This window comes from Nesoenas mayeri, assembly GCF_963082525.1.
Source record: "Nesoenas mayeri genome assembly, chromosome: 1".
In the NCBI taxonomy this organism is placed as follows: domain Eukaryota; kingdom Metazoa; phylum Chordata; class Aves; order Columbiformes; family Columbidae; genus Nesoenas; species Nesoenas mayeri.
The window spans coordinates 121,477,962-121,493,942 of NC_137541.1; the positions used below are offsets into that span (position 1 = coordinate 121,477,962).

At 36.8% G+C, this 15,981-nt stretch overlaps 1 protein-coding gene across 1 annotated transcript in view; it reads left to right on the forward strand.

Annotated features, from left to right (window-relative positions):
* Nucleotides 1-15,981, forward strand: part of HLCS (holocarboxylase synthetase) — a gene marked incomplete at both ends in the record, with an annotated part of 118,470 nt that overhangs the window by 6,999 nt on the left and 95,490 nt on the right. The window contains 3 exons of the mRNA XM_080358075.1: nt 1,268-1,430; nt 4,245-5,194; nt 8,322-8,504. Of these exons, the coding sequence (XP_080214201.1) occupies nt 1,268-1,430; nt 4,245-5,194; nt 8,322-8,504 (1,296 nt within the window). The remainder of the gene's footprint in view (nt 1-1,267; nt 1,431-4,244; nt 5,195-8,321; nt 8,505-15,981) is intronic.

Consider the following 15,981-nt stretch of genomic DNA (forward strand, 5'->3'; position numbering starts at 1 on the left):
GCAAGCCCTCAGAGTTTTATGCCTTATGACTACAAGGGAAGACTTCCATTCTGGCTGTGGGTGTTTTACCAATAGACTAAACACAACTGGGAGTACCTTCCATCTGGGAAGTGATAGTGTTGTCCAGGACATCACTCAAGGCTGTTAGCTGGGGCAATTCTGGCTGACTTGGTCACAGACTTCCCCAGTGACAGTGGGGTGAAGTCTCACTGATGCTCCAACTACAGTGATTCAAACTATGAGTCAGTAGGCAGATTTGTCATCTTTATTAATGTGCCCACCTTTCAGAAAGACACCAAAACACTTTTAGCTTTTTCTTTAGTTTTTGACTTTTATAGTTAAACTTGAAACTTGTTCTTCAAGAAGGTACAGCTGCATAGTTTCGGTTTAACAAACCTTCTTGAAGAAAATATACTGAAGTGCATCCCTTTCATAATGCTTCTTTTCTGGAGAACATAATTTTTGATGTAATAAGCCACTTGAATCTTCTGTGTTTTGTTAATGTTGGTTCTGATAGTATGTACTTTTATTAAACCTTACTAGTTTACTTTTGCTCTTTTTATCAGCATTCTTTTTAGAATTTGTGCTGAAAGCCGTGTCTTGGAAAAAGATGAATAGGATTTTACTTTAGAATGTGATAATAATGCTCTCCTGCCATTTTGTGTGTTACTTGAAGCTTTTATAGCCTTGATCTTTGGGAAAGATATATTTGTACTCCCTATTTGCTTTCAACACTAGTGTGGATGTTGCTTTGTTTACTTCTCTCAGGACTGAGTCTCGTCACAGGTATTGCTTGCTACACAACCCTTCTTCAGTAGATTCTTATGGTTGTATTCAGTCTCATACATTGACCTTTATAGTTATAAAGGGTGCACTTTTGTGTAAAAGGAACTATCAAATGAAAGCCTACTCTAGTTGATATGTGTTAACTCTTGATACTGTTAAATGTAGTAGTTGTTTTAAACACATCAGGCATCACATAAACTAGTCTCAAAAGTGATTCTGCCAATTTGGTATTCTATAATAATATATTTTTAAAATATTTTATTTAAAATTACTTCCAGTTGTGGAGTCTGCCAGTTGTGCTGTTTTGGTTTGACAGTGTCTCTCTGTTGGCTCTGCCTGCTTTTTAATAGCAGAACCCTTTGGGAAGGAAGGCCACATTTCATTTGCAGTTCATCTTGTGGACTCATAATATTGTTGATATTTTGTTACTTTTCTATAACTTTTTCAAAGTGAAAAACATGCATATGCTTTATTATTCTAGATCGTGAAGTGGTCAGACTATTGTTCACCGTTGGCCTATAAACCTGGTGAGCCTTATAAGTTAATTGCTGAAGCAAGTGTAGATAATTTCAGTAACCTTGGAATAGCATTCATGGAAGACAGGCTTCAAATGGATAATGGAATGGTGCCACACAAGATTGTTTGTAAGTATCTTCACCAATTGTTTTTAATGGTAGAACATATTTGTTGCATGGTTATTTTAGGACTGTTCACATTGTCTTTATACCTACATAAAACCCCCATACTTTTGTTTTGGCACAGTGCTTGCTTCCTGTTGTCATTCTAGGCAGTTCATGACTGTAGCGTGACTGTATTTTATACAGTCAAATATATAAATATTATACTTTTATACTGTCAAATATAGAGATCCTTGAAAAGTGAGATCACTTTCTGAGTGAGTTTCTCTATTTATAGAACATCTTACAAATGCAACAACAGAAACAACAGCAGAATGGTTCAAAAGATTTTTGGAATAAATCCTCCTCTTTAATGCCTCATAAGCTACTGCCGATAATTAACCTTAGTATGATGAGATCTCTGAGTATCCATGATGGTGTTTAACGTTTTGCAAATGCATGAATATTTAAATGTCACAAAAGTGAAGTTAAAATATTGTTTCTGTAAGTTTTGTCTGTTAGATTAACTAATCTATTTGAAAAAATACAGAAGGTTTTAGGCATATGTTGCCGTTCTTCAGATTTGAAATAAAAGGGTATTCAAAGCTGAATATAGGTTGAGAACAATTGCCATAATTTGAACATCTTAATCCTTTTTAAACCACGAAGAGAAATGCTCACAGATGCTTTCTAGAAAGGGAACGGGATAACCTAAGGAAGAAGGGTGGTGTCATTGCTAAATTATTTTTGGTGGGTGGTTATTTCTTTAGGGGTTGATTTTAATTATATCAAAACTACAAGCCATTGTATCCTCACTAATTTAATAGTTTCAGCTAAGGTAAGCTGGGAGTTCATGGCTAATTCCACAGTGAGGAGAAGTAGTAGTTGTGATTAAACTTGTAACACCATTCTTAAATAAAATTCTTGTCTGGGCTGTGGGGACCCCAAACTTCACCTCCCTTTGCTGCATGACATTTGAACTTCTTTTTTCCACTACTTTTCTAAAAGTGCCATAATATGTAGCTTGTAGGGTATTGTAGAGTAGTGTGTTCTTGGAGAGTACAGCCACACTTTTTTGTTTTTGTTGTTTCTGTCCAGCTGCAGTCTCATTTCTTCCTGTCTTATTGTACCTTCTCAACTGTGTTGATGAAACCGTGGGTCACACAGAAAAATAAAATAATGACTTGGGCTACAAAAAAATCCTCTTCCCTGTCTCCTACGTCCCCTTCTTTCCACCCCACCAAAAAAACCAAACCAAAACAAAAAACCCCAAACCAAACAGAGAGGGTTGGGGTTTTTTGTTTAGTTTGGAGTTTTTTGTGTTTGGTTGTGGGGTTTTCTGTTTGCTTGGTTCGTCTTTTTATGTACATTAGTGCATTGGCAGAAGTCAGGGAATGACAAAATCACGAACAGCTAGCTGGGGTGCAAGAGAGTAGGAATATGCTCACAAATTGATCTGATGTGAAACTGTCTCTTGGTGCTGTTCTGCAAACATAATCATTCAAGGAGGGGATGGGAGCTGAGAGAGTGCCTCATTCATTTACTTTTCAGAATGTTTTCTGGCTCACTTTGCTTCAGGTACTGTGTGTGTGCTAGAACCTGCTCCAGGAGAACAGGCTGATAGAGGCTGTAGATGGAATAACTTATAGGCTGCTAGCTGTGAAATTCTCCTGGGATTTGAACACATCTTGCTTCAAATTCTTGCTACAAACTAGGCAAAAAGGATATAGTTTCCAGGGAATGCAAATGTTGCTAAGCAAAGAAGGTGGTTGAACTTGGATCTGGCATATTATGTGTCAGTTGACTATTTGTTAATCAAGTCTTTCACTGAATTTGTTTGAGTAATCAGAAACAAAAATATAGCAAGTTTATTTGGCCTCATGGGAGTGGGGAGAGGTTCAGTATAATTTTGCAGATTTTGATTTGAAATATTTTCATGGCTCAGTAGCTGAAAAAAATTACCTTATCAAGACTATTTTTTCTTTCCTCTTACTTAGTTTGATCTGCAAGTTTCGTACTGACAAGAATTATCTTTGCCCTTCTTTTCTTACTTTTATTGATCAGAAATCTTTTATCTTTGCATTTTTATCCTTCTTGGGGAAGAAAGGGGAAGGCTTAACAGTTCTTCCTATTTGCTAGTTTTCCCTTGGATTCTTAGCTCCCAAGTCTTGCTATGGGTATGTCTCCCTTTCTGCAGGCTGAAAGCAGTTCAGATATATTTTACTGCCTTTTACATGTGCCAGACTTTTATCTGCAGGCTTCAGCTCTGCAAGAGACAGGGTTCAATGTCTCTGTCTTACCCAATATCATCACTTTATTAGTTTATTTCAAAATAGTTTATTTCAAAATAGCAGCAAGCAATTTTCCACCCTGCCCTCCTCAAGAGACCAGCATTTTTCCGGCGGTACTTCCCTTGCTTCTTTTTGTCCTTTGCTGGTAACAGAGGGACAGGCAACATAACAAGATGACAAGGTGATGCATTTATGAGAACTTCCTCACCTTCCCACCCACAGAATATTGTTCTGTTAAGAACACATCTGCATTGTGTACAGTAGTGATCGTGGTTTATTTTTGTGCTCACAATAAATGTTAGTTTGTTTAAATGTGCCCTGTAAGTATCGAGTGTTGTGCTCTCAGTTGAACTTTGCTGACACAGTCATTAAACTAAATGACTTCTGTTATGAGTGCAAATTTGTTATGTTCTTGGTGTGTCAAAGAAGTGTAATTCTTGCTGTTATAGATGATTTGTACGGAAGTTAAGTCTAAATCCTACTGTGGAAGTGATATTCGTCATAGCTCTCTTATTTTATAACTCCTTTTTCTTATTCTTTAACTCTTCAGCTGTCCATTTAGAGGAATCTAGTCTGAAGGAGTTGGCACAGGTGGCACCATCTGTAGAAGACCAAAGTGTAAACAGTCGACAAATGGATGAAGTAACCTCTGCTGCTACTTTTGGGACTACTGTTAAATCAGGATTAGGAGCAGCTGAAACCACAGGACAAGGTGAGGAGGAAAAATCCAAGCTAGAGGAAGAAAGTGAGCATGAAGATGAATCCAACAGCCTATCTGACAAAGAGATAGGTGCGGGAGATCATCATCACTTGCATCTTTCTAGCTGTCATGAATGCCTGCAACTTGAAAACAGTACTATTGAATCGGTCAGATTTGCCTCTGCAGAAAACATTCCAGAACTTTCTGATGATTCCAATAGCAAACTGGAAGAGAAGAATGATGACTGTCTAGCAGGAGGAATAAAGAGAGTAAACCTTGCTGGAAAGCCCCCTAATGTGTTGATTTATCTTGGCTCTGAACCTGCAAAAGTGGAATTTGAGCAGATAAAATCAATCCTTCAGGAATGCATTGATACAGAAAGCTACACCATCTACCAGCTGCATGAGGAACAAGTTCTGAAGGATCCGTGGATTGATAATTCACTGCTGCTGATCATTGCCACAGAGGGGCCTATTTCTGAGAAGAACCACAAACAATTTATGAAGTTTTTATCTAAAGGTGGGAAGATTCTAGGGTTTTCTTCATCTTTTACATTTGGTGGCATACAAATAAAGAGGAAAAACAAACTGAAGAAGACTGTTCATGAATTGGTGGTCTCTAAAATGGACAGCACTGAAATTAAGTTAAATCTTTTGGTCAGTGGCTGTGTTTTTGAGGAAGTGATGAAGGAAGATAACAGCAAAGTGAAGACATTGAGTCGACTAAATAATACCGATAAAGATATAGTTATTGTTCATCTGACTTATGGAGACAGTGGAGGAGCAGCCATTCTTTCTCAGGTACTGTGTATGCAGCAGCATTAGTTTACTCATTGCTACATGATGTTGTGGTATGCTAAAAGTGTTCCCTTGTTCCCATTGCGTGCTCTTGGGGATGCTTGTCAAGGGGACGTCTCGATGAAGGTACAAGGACTCTGAATGCAGAACAGTTTTTCATTTGATCCTCAGGAAGCTTAATGAATGGTAGAGAATATTACTGCTGTCCCATTTCCTTGTTTTCGCGGTGTAGCCATGCACATGTAGATCATGCAAGACCACAGCGAGTGGTAGAAGAGAGCAGATTTGCATAGTAAGCAAGTATCTTCAAGAGCAGAGCTGTCCTTTTCTGCCTGCTAGTTGTGCAGTAATACAATGGTACATTTTGCAGATTTTGGGAGGTGGGAACAGGAAGAGCTGAGTTGTTGGTGGACTTGGGGTGAAAGCTTATACTGGCAAGAGAAAAAAAAAGAAACACCCTTACAAAAATATGAACTACGGTGAAGCAGAGAGTCAGGAGACAGTGTAAAATAAACCTTGCAAGAAACTTGAAAGACATCTCCTCTTAAGGTGTAAGGCAGCCAGCTCTTCTGGAAATCTGACTAGTGAACGAGAGCTCCAGCCTCTAGTACTTGTTGCATGCCATGTCTTGAAAAACTGCTGGAAATTCTTGCTTAAGTAAGTAGCTAGACAATAAAGGTTAGTCTCTGACTGCACCAAAATGCCATTCTTGATTTAAGTCTGTTGGTTCTTTTTTTTTGCTAGTATTGTTACCATTTTGTCAGTTTAATTCTAATTTTATCTTAGTGTTGTGGATTAAGTGGACGATTCTATGTTTTTTTAGCAGTGTTTTGATTAAGGCAAATTTCTAGATGAATTTTAGGTTCGTGATGTTCGCCTTGTTGTTCTATCATTTTTGAAAAGCCTTTGTTCAGCTGGAATGCATTTTTTTTTTCTATTTACTAGCAAAATTAAAATTCTAAAGCTTTGCTTTTGTTTTCTAAACCTCGACATGTTTTCAGTCAGTAATATATGCTCCTAATCTGGGGTTTCTCTCGAGGGAGAATCTAGTCTGCTGGAAACTTGCTTTTTTGTTTCCCAAATTTTCCTTCAGGCTTTAAACTTTTAAATGTTTAACATTCTGCACCTAACAAAAAGCTCAGAGCACCTGTGGGACAGAAGTGGTAGAGTCTAAAATGAGCCAAAATCTCATTTATTCCAGTTAAGAATAATGATATCCCATCAAATAGGTACCTCACCAGTGTTACGGTATTGTGATTTCTGTTAAAAAACTTCAACAACCAAAAAAAATCCCACACCTCCTCAAAAAGTTAAACAGATAAGTTCAAGTGCTCATAATCTTTTTTGTTATTATTACTCTCTGTCTTCCTGGATAATGTGTGAGGAAGCTTCCACGGCTGTGTGAAAAGTAAATGTTGGTTACAGGTTATTTAAATATTTACAGATATCTGGCAAAAGTTTTGAGGGATAGAAAGGCTAGTAAGAACTACCACTAAGTTTAGAAAACAAGTCTATTCCCCAAGAGTGTGCGTCTACCTGGGTGTACAATCTGTGCTATTAAATCTAGAGATATCTTTGCCATTTCGCAGTAAAACTCTTCAAGTGAGCCTGGAGGCAACTTGCACATTTTGAGCATGGCTGTTGACTATTATGTCACTTCCATTTCTCTGCTTTCAAGCAGCACACTAAGAAAAGCAGAGCAAGATTTGTTTACCAGTATTTAGATAGATGAGGAGTATAATGGGGGCATAGCTGAAAAAAAACTTTATGAAAGATTCTAAGACTTATTTTTACCAATATTTTAGTTACAGGAGAACTTTCTCAGGAGCCCAGAGCACACTAATTTAACTGTCACATATCAGGTAGCATACAGTCTTCTAGCAATTGTGTAATTCAGAAATATTCATCGGGTTTCTTAGAAGTGTTTTCATCTCTTATCAGTTTATTAGATTAAATCTGCTAGCTTTTTGGAAAATCTTTTATACATAGTAGCATGTTTATAGCTTTATGTAGGAAGCTTTGCCACCCATGTGCTGTAGGCTTGTACTAGAAAATTGATTAGATACTGTTGCTCTCCGTTTCTGCAAGTTCCATGGTAAAACCTGCTTTGCTGTACCGTTTAAATTGACCATTCTGCTGTAGTAAAACTTAATACTGCAGAGCTTTTCCCCAGAAAAAGAGCATTACAGTATACCTTCAAAAATCAGATTAAAAGGATTAATGTGTCATTTGTAATTTTAAATGACTTCCAGTCTGGATTTGAAAAGCCTTATTGTTTTCTCTTTGGGGGACTGACAGTGACATCAGCCATTAAATATTCTGTCACAGACTACTTGTTTTCCTTTTTTCTGTACTCTTGTTTCCTGCCCCACCCACCATTTCAATATATTTCCCTGAATTTCAATAAAGTAGATTATATATGAAAGATGAAGAACATCATTAAGATGTGCAAAATTGGAGAAATGAACAAAGATAATGGCTTGTGATTTTCATTAAAGGAATATGCATGTAGTAGGGTGCAGAGACTTTGAAATATCTTGGAGCACATATTTTTTTTTTTTTTAATTGAGCAAAAAAACAAAACCCACCAAAACAAAAAACACAAAAAAGAAACCTGTTTGTATTTTTTTTTTCCTTCTGCATTTCAGTTCTACTTTTAAACATCTGCTTGTGCCCTGACAAGTGATTCTCTACCAAGTGGTGTTCTGAGGTTTGTAGTTCTCTTTCAGACAGAAGCATTTCTTTATCTGCATTGATTGCAACTTAATTCTTGTGACACGATAAGGACTTGCTCAGCCTGCATTCTACATATCTTGTGCAACCTCTGATAAAGCTCTTTCAATTTTTATGTAGTTCTGCTCTTGCACAGGCCAGAATATGACCAATGTTCTTGTTGGCTCTAGTTTGCTAGCAGTCATGAAAAGCAGAAAGAAAAGTTTAGGTTAGTAAATACAAGTTCGAGCAACACCTTCAGGAGAAGATTAGTTTATTAAGAAGGGATATTTTGTGTAGATTTCAGAGAAAATTGTAGTGTACTCTCGTGCTTATTTCTCTCTGCCATGCTAAAATGTGTAATACCAACAAACCTTTTTGTTTATTTGTTTTATTCCCTTTGCACATATCCTGCCAGGCACACTTGGAACTGGATATCAATTCTATGGATGTCCAAACTGAAGAGGATTTTAACTTGCTTAAGATAAGCAATACCAAGAGATATGAAGTTCTCAAGGAGATCCTGATATCACTTGGCCTGAGTTGTGATTTAAGTAAAATTCCTATGTTAACACCTATTTACCTTCTCTCTTCTGATGAGGTAAGGCTTCTGCTCACATTTCAGTTGTTTGAGATTTATCCTGCAAGATAAATTCAGTGTTCACTTAAATGCACCTTGTTTCTTATGTGTTTTTTTGTTTTGTTTGGAGAGGTTTACATATGCATTGCGGCTAAGCAAAAAGTTTAATTTGTACTCTGTCACTGTTTTGTTACCTGCTTGTTGTACTTTTGAATTTAAGCATGGGGAAATTGTGAAGGGTTAACTTTTCAGATATATTTTCCTCTGTGTTAAGAACTTCAATGCTTATTTGCATGCTTCTGCAATATCAAAACACAAGGCTGTGGCAAGCTACAGGAAGAGCTGATTTTAAAAACAGGATTTATTTTTCTATTAAAACCAGGTAGGAAGTTCTGTATAGGCTGGCAACAAAAGATCAAACCAAAATTATGGAGAGAGGTGTGGCAGACCAAAACTGAAAGATCTGAGTGAATAGGAATTACACAACAAAGAGCTTTATTCCTGAGGTTGTTGTAATATTTCCTGGAAACAGAATAGCTTCTTGTAATTCAAATAGTCAGCTGACTGTTCTGGACTTTTCCATTTGGATGTTGCTATGGAGAACTGTGAAGGATATATAAAGCAGTAATTTTAACTTTTTTTTAGAAACATGACTTCAAATACATGAGAACCGTATTATGTTGATTGGAAGGGGTGAAGCAGTAGGTGATTAAAAAGCAATACAGGCTACTGAGGCTCTTTAAGGTTGTTGTTTCCAATCAATGTAGTGTTGTCACTACTTGCTCTTAGCACGCGGTCTGATTCCTGCTCCTTTTCTGTACCACCCTTACATTAGCACAGCAATGTCTTTAGGGGGACTCAACTATAGAAGCTCCTTCTTGGATGCTTGTTTCCAGCAGTATCATATGTAACATCCTTTTTTGGCCATAGGATCAATCAATGAACAAAGTGACATATTACAGCTGAATGTTTTTAAATGACTCAGATGATAATGTAGAGTTAGATTGTATTTTTCAAAAAAGTGTTCATTAATCTGGAAGGTGAGTATGATAAGAATTGCTCAATTCATTGATTGGGAATATGTGACCTGTGACTTCATTGTGTGTCAGGGAAGTCAGTAGCAGAGCCAAACAAACAGACTAAAATACTATTATTAGGTATCTGTAAATTCAAATCTGTATTTGTTTTCTATGTCTCTGAAGATACTGCCAAAACTTGCTACTGGTGCATTAATGCCCTCCTATAGCAACTCAAATTGGATGTACCAATTGATCAAAATTAGGCAAAATGCAGAGAGCTTTATTATTATAATGATTAATATTATTTTAATTCCCCTTGAATGATTGCCCTTTTGTGTGTGCCAGGCTCTGCTAGATCCATCTCCAATGGAGAAAATACTGTTGGAAGTCCTTCTATCCAGCCTTCTACTTGAAGCAGGGCTGTTGCCAACACTAGGTCAGATCAACGACGCCCTTTGGGTGCGTCTTGAAAACCTCCAAGGGTACATGCTACAACCTGTCGGTGCAATCTGTTCCAGTGCTGATGTATCATTCTAGTGAGTTTATTATCTGATATCCAGCCTGGATCTCTCAAACTGCAATTTATGGCTGTTGATGGCTTTATTGTATTGTCTGGCACTAAGAAGCATTTAGTTCTGTCATTCTTTCAACTCTCTTAAGTAGTTGTCATTATGTCACTCCTTAGCCACCTCTTTGCCAAACTGAATGAAACCAACTTCCTTATCCTCCTATGGATGTGTTGTGTGTCCCCAACCCCTTTGTGGCTGCTTTCCAAGGAATTCTAACTACCAATTCCTTGAATAAACTGAAGTTTGCTTTCCTAAGGCCTAACTCTTCTGCTTCCCTTCTCAGCCTTCCTTCAGATCTTGGATTTGCATGGTTGCTACAGCCAATGCTGCTGCCTGTGACCAAATAAGAAACAAGTTCTTCCCTGTCTGTGAGCAGCAAATTCATAAGAACGGATTATCTGTTTTTGTGGCAGATGTGGGAACCCATTTAGCTTTTTTGACTAATATCAAATGTGCTCTGTAAAGAAGGCTAGTAGTTTATTGAACTCTTCCTTTTATTTATTCTCCTTTGTCACACTTTATTCATGAGTGGTTCTTTCCTATGCACTTGCTGTTTTCAAACATGCTGTGAATAAAAAAAGTGAGCTAATTTCTGTCCAAACTTGCCATCTAGTGGCATATTACAGGTTGCAGGCCATCTAGTCATGATATTTTTGCAAAATATACTGCATAGTTAAAGTTTTAAATTTTGGTTTTCCACAGGTTTTTTTTAAATCATAGTTTTTCTGTACTTGTATGTGTAGTCACTGTTTCAATGTCTTTTGCTTTAGCCATGACGCTCTTCCAGAATATTGTGTGAAAGGAAGTTGCAACTTGTGTGTAAAAACTGCAGTTAATGAAAAGCTAGCATATTAAAATAAATAAGGAGTATGTAATTGTTCAGCTTTCTAACAAGTTATTTTTCTTCATACATCATGTCTACATACTTCTTGCTTTGCTAGAGAGCAAGGAGACACCAGAAATGTACCCGACAGCTGAATAATTTGAGCAAATACTGAAACTTGTTTAACATCAGAGCGAGTCAGTACTGGAAATGGAGGAAACTGTCTTGCAAGCTCTAGTACGCTTGAACTTCCCTCTTTTTTTGTCAGTATTTGTATGGAGAGCTTGTCCAGTACAGGTCACTGGGAATGTGTTGGATAGTATATTTCTTCCTTGAGAGATTATCCAAGTCATGTTCATCGACAGCAGGTGATTTTTTAAAATTATTTTCTTATGCTTCTGTGTAATAAGAAATGTTGTAATGAGTCAACTACTAATCAAGCAAGCTTCATGCCCTGTTAGTAGTTCCAAAAATGGAAGAATGGCAAATGCTCTTCTCTTTGTTTCAAAGAGTTGGCAGTTCACTAATGATTCCTCACCTCCAGACTGGAAGTTGCATCTGTACCATTATGTTTAAAAACCACTGGTAGACTTAACCTTGTCAGATTTTTCTAATTAGTTTTAGAAACTACAAGATCCTTTTACTTATGCGGTGGAAATAGTAACTGATTTTGCTCTGCATTTTCTACTCCATTGAGAAAAAAAAATGTAGGTTTTTGTGTAGCTGGTTTTAGATTCTTTAAAGTGCTAGTTTGGTTAGCTTTTTCTTTCTGATCTGTAAGATTCAGTTTACAGTATACCAGTAGCCTGTTCTGTGTGATTCCTTTGGCTTCTTTTCCTCACCTCTTTTCCTCTTTATCACTTCAGAACTTTAATCAGACCTGTTTTCTACTACATTGTGGACATAAAACTTTCTCAGCTTTATTATACAAATAAGTAGCTTCTTTTGTCTTTGCCTTATAGGCAAAGAAAAATCTGAGAAATCTGTGTCTTTTTGCATCATTGTTAAGATGTGGTTAATAATTCCATCAAATCTATTATGCTGATTGGTAGAAATTTGATTATTAAGACTGTCAGGTCTTCCTGTCTGCTCTCTTGGTTTCAGAGGGTGCCTTTTACAATGTAATTTTTAGCTGCTTCTGAGGGGTGAATTAGAAATTTTTTTTTCCTCCTTAGGATCCACATTTTGAAGTTTTAGTTTCTGGTTTATGTGATTATCATAGATTTTAAAATCACAGTCTTACTATGTGGATTTAGAAAAGCCAAGAAAATATAAGCAGAATTGGCATTAGCTTTTTGAAAATCAGTATAACTTTAGAATTCGGGGAGACCATTTTTGACTTTAAGCAGCCAGGATTTAAAGTTTGTGATCTATTAAGGGTGTTTTTTAAAATTTATTTTATTTATTTTTTTAATGTTTATATATAATAGAAGTGGGGAGTAGTTTGATGTATGAAAAAATAAGCAAAGGTATAATTAATTTACACATAACAAAATTTGAATATAGTGTCATTTTCTTTGAAAAAAAGACTTGGAAAAGCAGATATTAATATTTCATGAGGAGTTACAAACTTTGTAATGCACTTTTTGCCTTTAACATATGAAAAGAAAATTTTAGTTTAAGGTGGAATCTAGGATACTTGGGAAGAAATATTTAAATCTTGACAGTAGTTATGTTGAAAATTACACAATTGAATTTTGTCACTCAGGAAAAATACATTAGGAACAGGATGGTCAGGCTTTTAAAAGAGTGAAATATTGACTTCATTTAGCTTAGCCAGACTAGATTGATGCTGCTGATACTGTTCTAAAATAGGCAGAGGCTTTCAGCTGTGCTATATTCAAGTTGAAGTACAGATTGAGTTGGAGGTTCTACTAAATAAGCACTGAATCTCATTTTCTTCTCTTCTCTGTTTCTTTTCTTCACCTGGCTTTTTCTTAAAATGTTCTACCAGCCTGAGATGGAAATTCTCGTAATGTTATGGCTTCAAATTCAAATAAAAGCTGTAGTATCTGGATAATGGATGGTAGTGTCCAGCTGCTAAGAGGTCAAGCTCTTACCATGCTGAATTACCCTAGTTAGTTCTCAGCTAGTGCTCACTGCTGTTGCTGTTGAATGATTGCTGTGACAGTGGGCACATTTATTCCTCCTCTCCTTTCTTGTAAATAGAGTATAAGGCAGGGGGCCTGGAAAGTAACAGCACTTGAGGCAACTCTTTCATCTCAAGACTTTTTGCACTAAGGCTTGTGAGTATGGTTTGCTTCAGATACATACATACATACGGACATTTAAAAATTCCATTAACTGGGAAAAAAATCTATATTGATAGAGTGCTACAATAATGGAGGCAGTGTCTGAACCAAAAACAATATAGTATGAAAGGCAGGTTACTTGCCGATTAAAAGTTTGGCTAAATCTGCACAACTTGTTGGTATTAAATGTAATTTTAAAGACAAGTATCAATATTGAAACACAGCACCTTTTTCTTTCCCTCTTAGCTTGATCTGGTGTAAAACAGTTAAGCAAACTGTAGACCTGTACATTGCTGTAAAAGGAAAATTCTGTGTCACTGAGGTGCAGGGTAAACTCAAAGTGTTGAAACAAACCGTGGTCACTGTAAGCTGGTTGTCTGGCACCCATATGTGCGGTGGCAGCTTCAAGCATAGAGATCTGATTTTTTCTGCAGCTTTGTCTTTAAACACTCAAATATTTACTCTTTCACAATGCCATCTTAAGGGATAATTTTTCAGACATAAATGCTAGGATTGTATTTTATTGCCATAAGTTTCAACATACCATCATCTAGGTTTCAAAACAAGAATTCACTCTTTGAAGAATGAGAGACATTTGTCAGAATAGTGATTATTTCCATTAGGAAGTATATTACACCCACACATTTGCTGATCTGAAGCCTCTTGAACTTAACTTCTAACTCCTCACGCTGTGTTAGGCTGCTACACTTTTTTCAGTATCTTCCAAATGGATGGCAGCCAAATGATGAAGTGTAGTCAGTCTGCATTACTTCAGCTCAGCTAGTAACCATCTTTTAAACAGTACATTCTTCCAGAATAATAAACAGTCAATACAGACATATTGGCTGAAGCTTGAAGTTGGGAGTTTTAACTCGTGTTTATTGGAGGCAGAAAGAATAATTTAAAAGTACAATTGAACGTACCTCTTGAATTTCGGACTTTCCTTTAAAGGACACTTTGAGATACAGAATACTGCATTCACAAGGGTAATGCAGTGCAAAGATAACTTTATCTATTTGAATAACTCAGTACACTACAACACATTCAGAATTTGGTCAAACCATATTTACATGTCTTGAGCTGCAGTTTTGGTTCTGTGATGGCATCGACTGTTTTTGAATTCCAAGTCCATTATGTCAGCAGAGTATGAAGTTACTTTATCCTGAATAAATCTTTCTTTGAAGATGAGAAATTTGAACTCTCAGCTAACACTATAATGAACCTAGATTTCAGGGTATGTTTTGAAACAATTGTTTCTGAAATATTTCCATGCATATTAATGTATATTTTAGAGCTTGAGATTCAACTGTGAAACTTCAGAGTCTTTTAAAAGTTTCCAGTGCTAAAATCAGGGGTACTTATACTGAAACTTGCTGTCCAAAATTGCTGTCCAAATTTTCATGCTTAAAAGTGAACCAAAAATGTATCATCTACAAAATTGGAGACTTGCTTATTTTCTCCTGTTATCCTCAAAGTGTAAACATCATCTCTGCCTTGTTAGTCAGTCGGACAAAAGGCAAGAGCCCCTTGGAAGTACTTATTCTAGAAAGTGAATTTGCTTTTTGCTGTAGCTCTGGAGTAACCAGAGAGCTGAGAAAAATGTTTAATGAAAAGCATACCACATGAAAGATCTGAGAGGATTCTGTTAATCACTGATAAATAGTTTGTATCTAGTATTTTTTTAGTTTTGTTAATGTATTACATGTATTATTTCAAATGAACAGTGCATTGTTGCCAGAAGTCTTTGTCTGTACTTGAAAGCTTTGCCAGTTTGTCTCTTGGCTAGGAATGAAAATGTCTTTTATGGCAAAGTTGCTTCAGGGAAAAAAACTAGATACAGCAATGTAAATGCATCTGCAGCAGTAAAAATGTATATTTGCTGGAACAGCTTATTCTTTTTGGGAAATGGATTTAATACATGCCATGTGTGGAACTCTGCTATTAAAAGCTGTGTTTCTGCTGGGCTGGTTAGGCAATGCAGTGCATTTGGCAAACAATTTTCATTCTGACAGGTAGTATGCTTTTTTTCTCTTAAGTGGCTTTCTGAAGAGTATATCTGCAAAACCTAAGCAAGGACTGATAAAGAAGCACTATCTATTAAAACAGTTGTAATTTAACTCCTTGTATTTATGTTTGTTTGTTTGTTTTTCCATAATAAATTCAGTTATTTGTTGACTTACAAGGCCTTGAGTTGCTTGTGTGAGCTTGGATGGTGGGTTTGCTTTTGCTTTGTATTCTTCTATCTCCCTGCCTCAAATTAGCTTTTGTTTCTTTGTAACGAAACTTGCAAACCCAGAGGGGTCATACTGATTGTAAACCAAAACTCTTTCAGTGTTGTTGTCATTCATTGAAAAGCCGTTTGTATCGATGTGCAGATTCTAACGTGGTTCTGAAAGGAATGGCCCTCTAAGAGGGGATGGTTATTTGACAGTCAGTAGCTCTTTTTCTTATTTTTTTTTCCTTCATCAGCACTCAGGATAATGAAGGTACGTAGGGACCATCTTCTGCTTCACCAGTTCAGAGCTCTCTTGGTCAGAGCAGAGCAGAAAGCCATTCTTCCGAGAGCTAACACCACCCTGACTGAGGCGTGTGCCCCTGCAGATTCCTGGTTTGCACCATCTTCCAGATGCGAGAAGTTTGCCAGCTAAATCCTCTGCAGGTTCAGCACAGAGAAAGGCCAGTCTCAGATGTGCTTAAACTGTGTAGGGCTTTTTGGGCACCAGCTCTGTGATAGTGCTGAGTGTGAGAAGAGAGAACTCAATGGCATGGCAGAATAAACTGCAGAGATTTAAGTTGATGTGTTATTACTTCACATTTGTGAAGAGAATTATTATG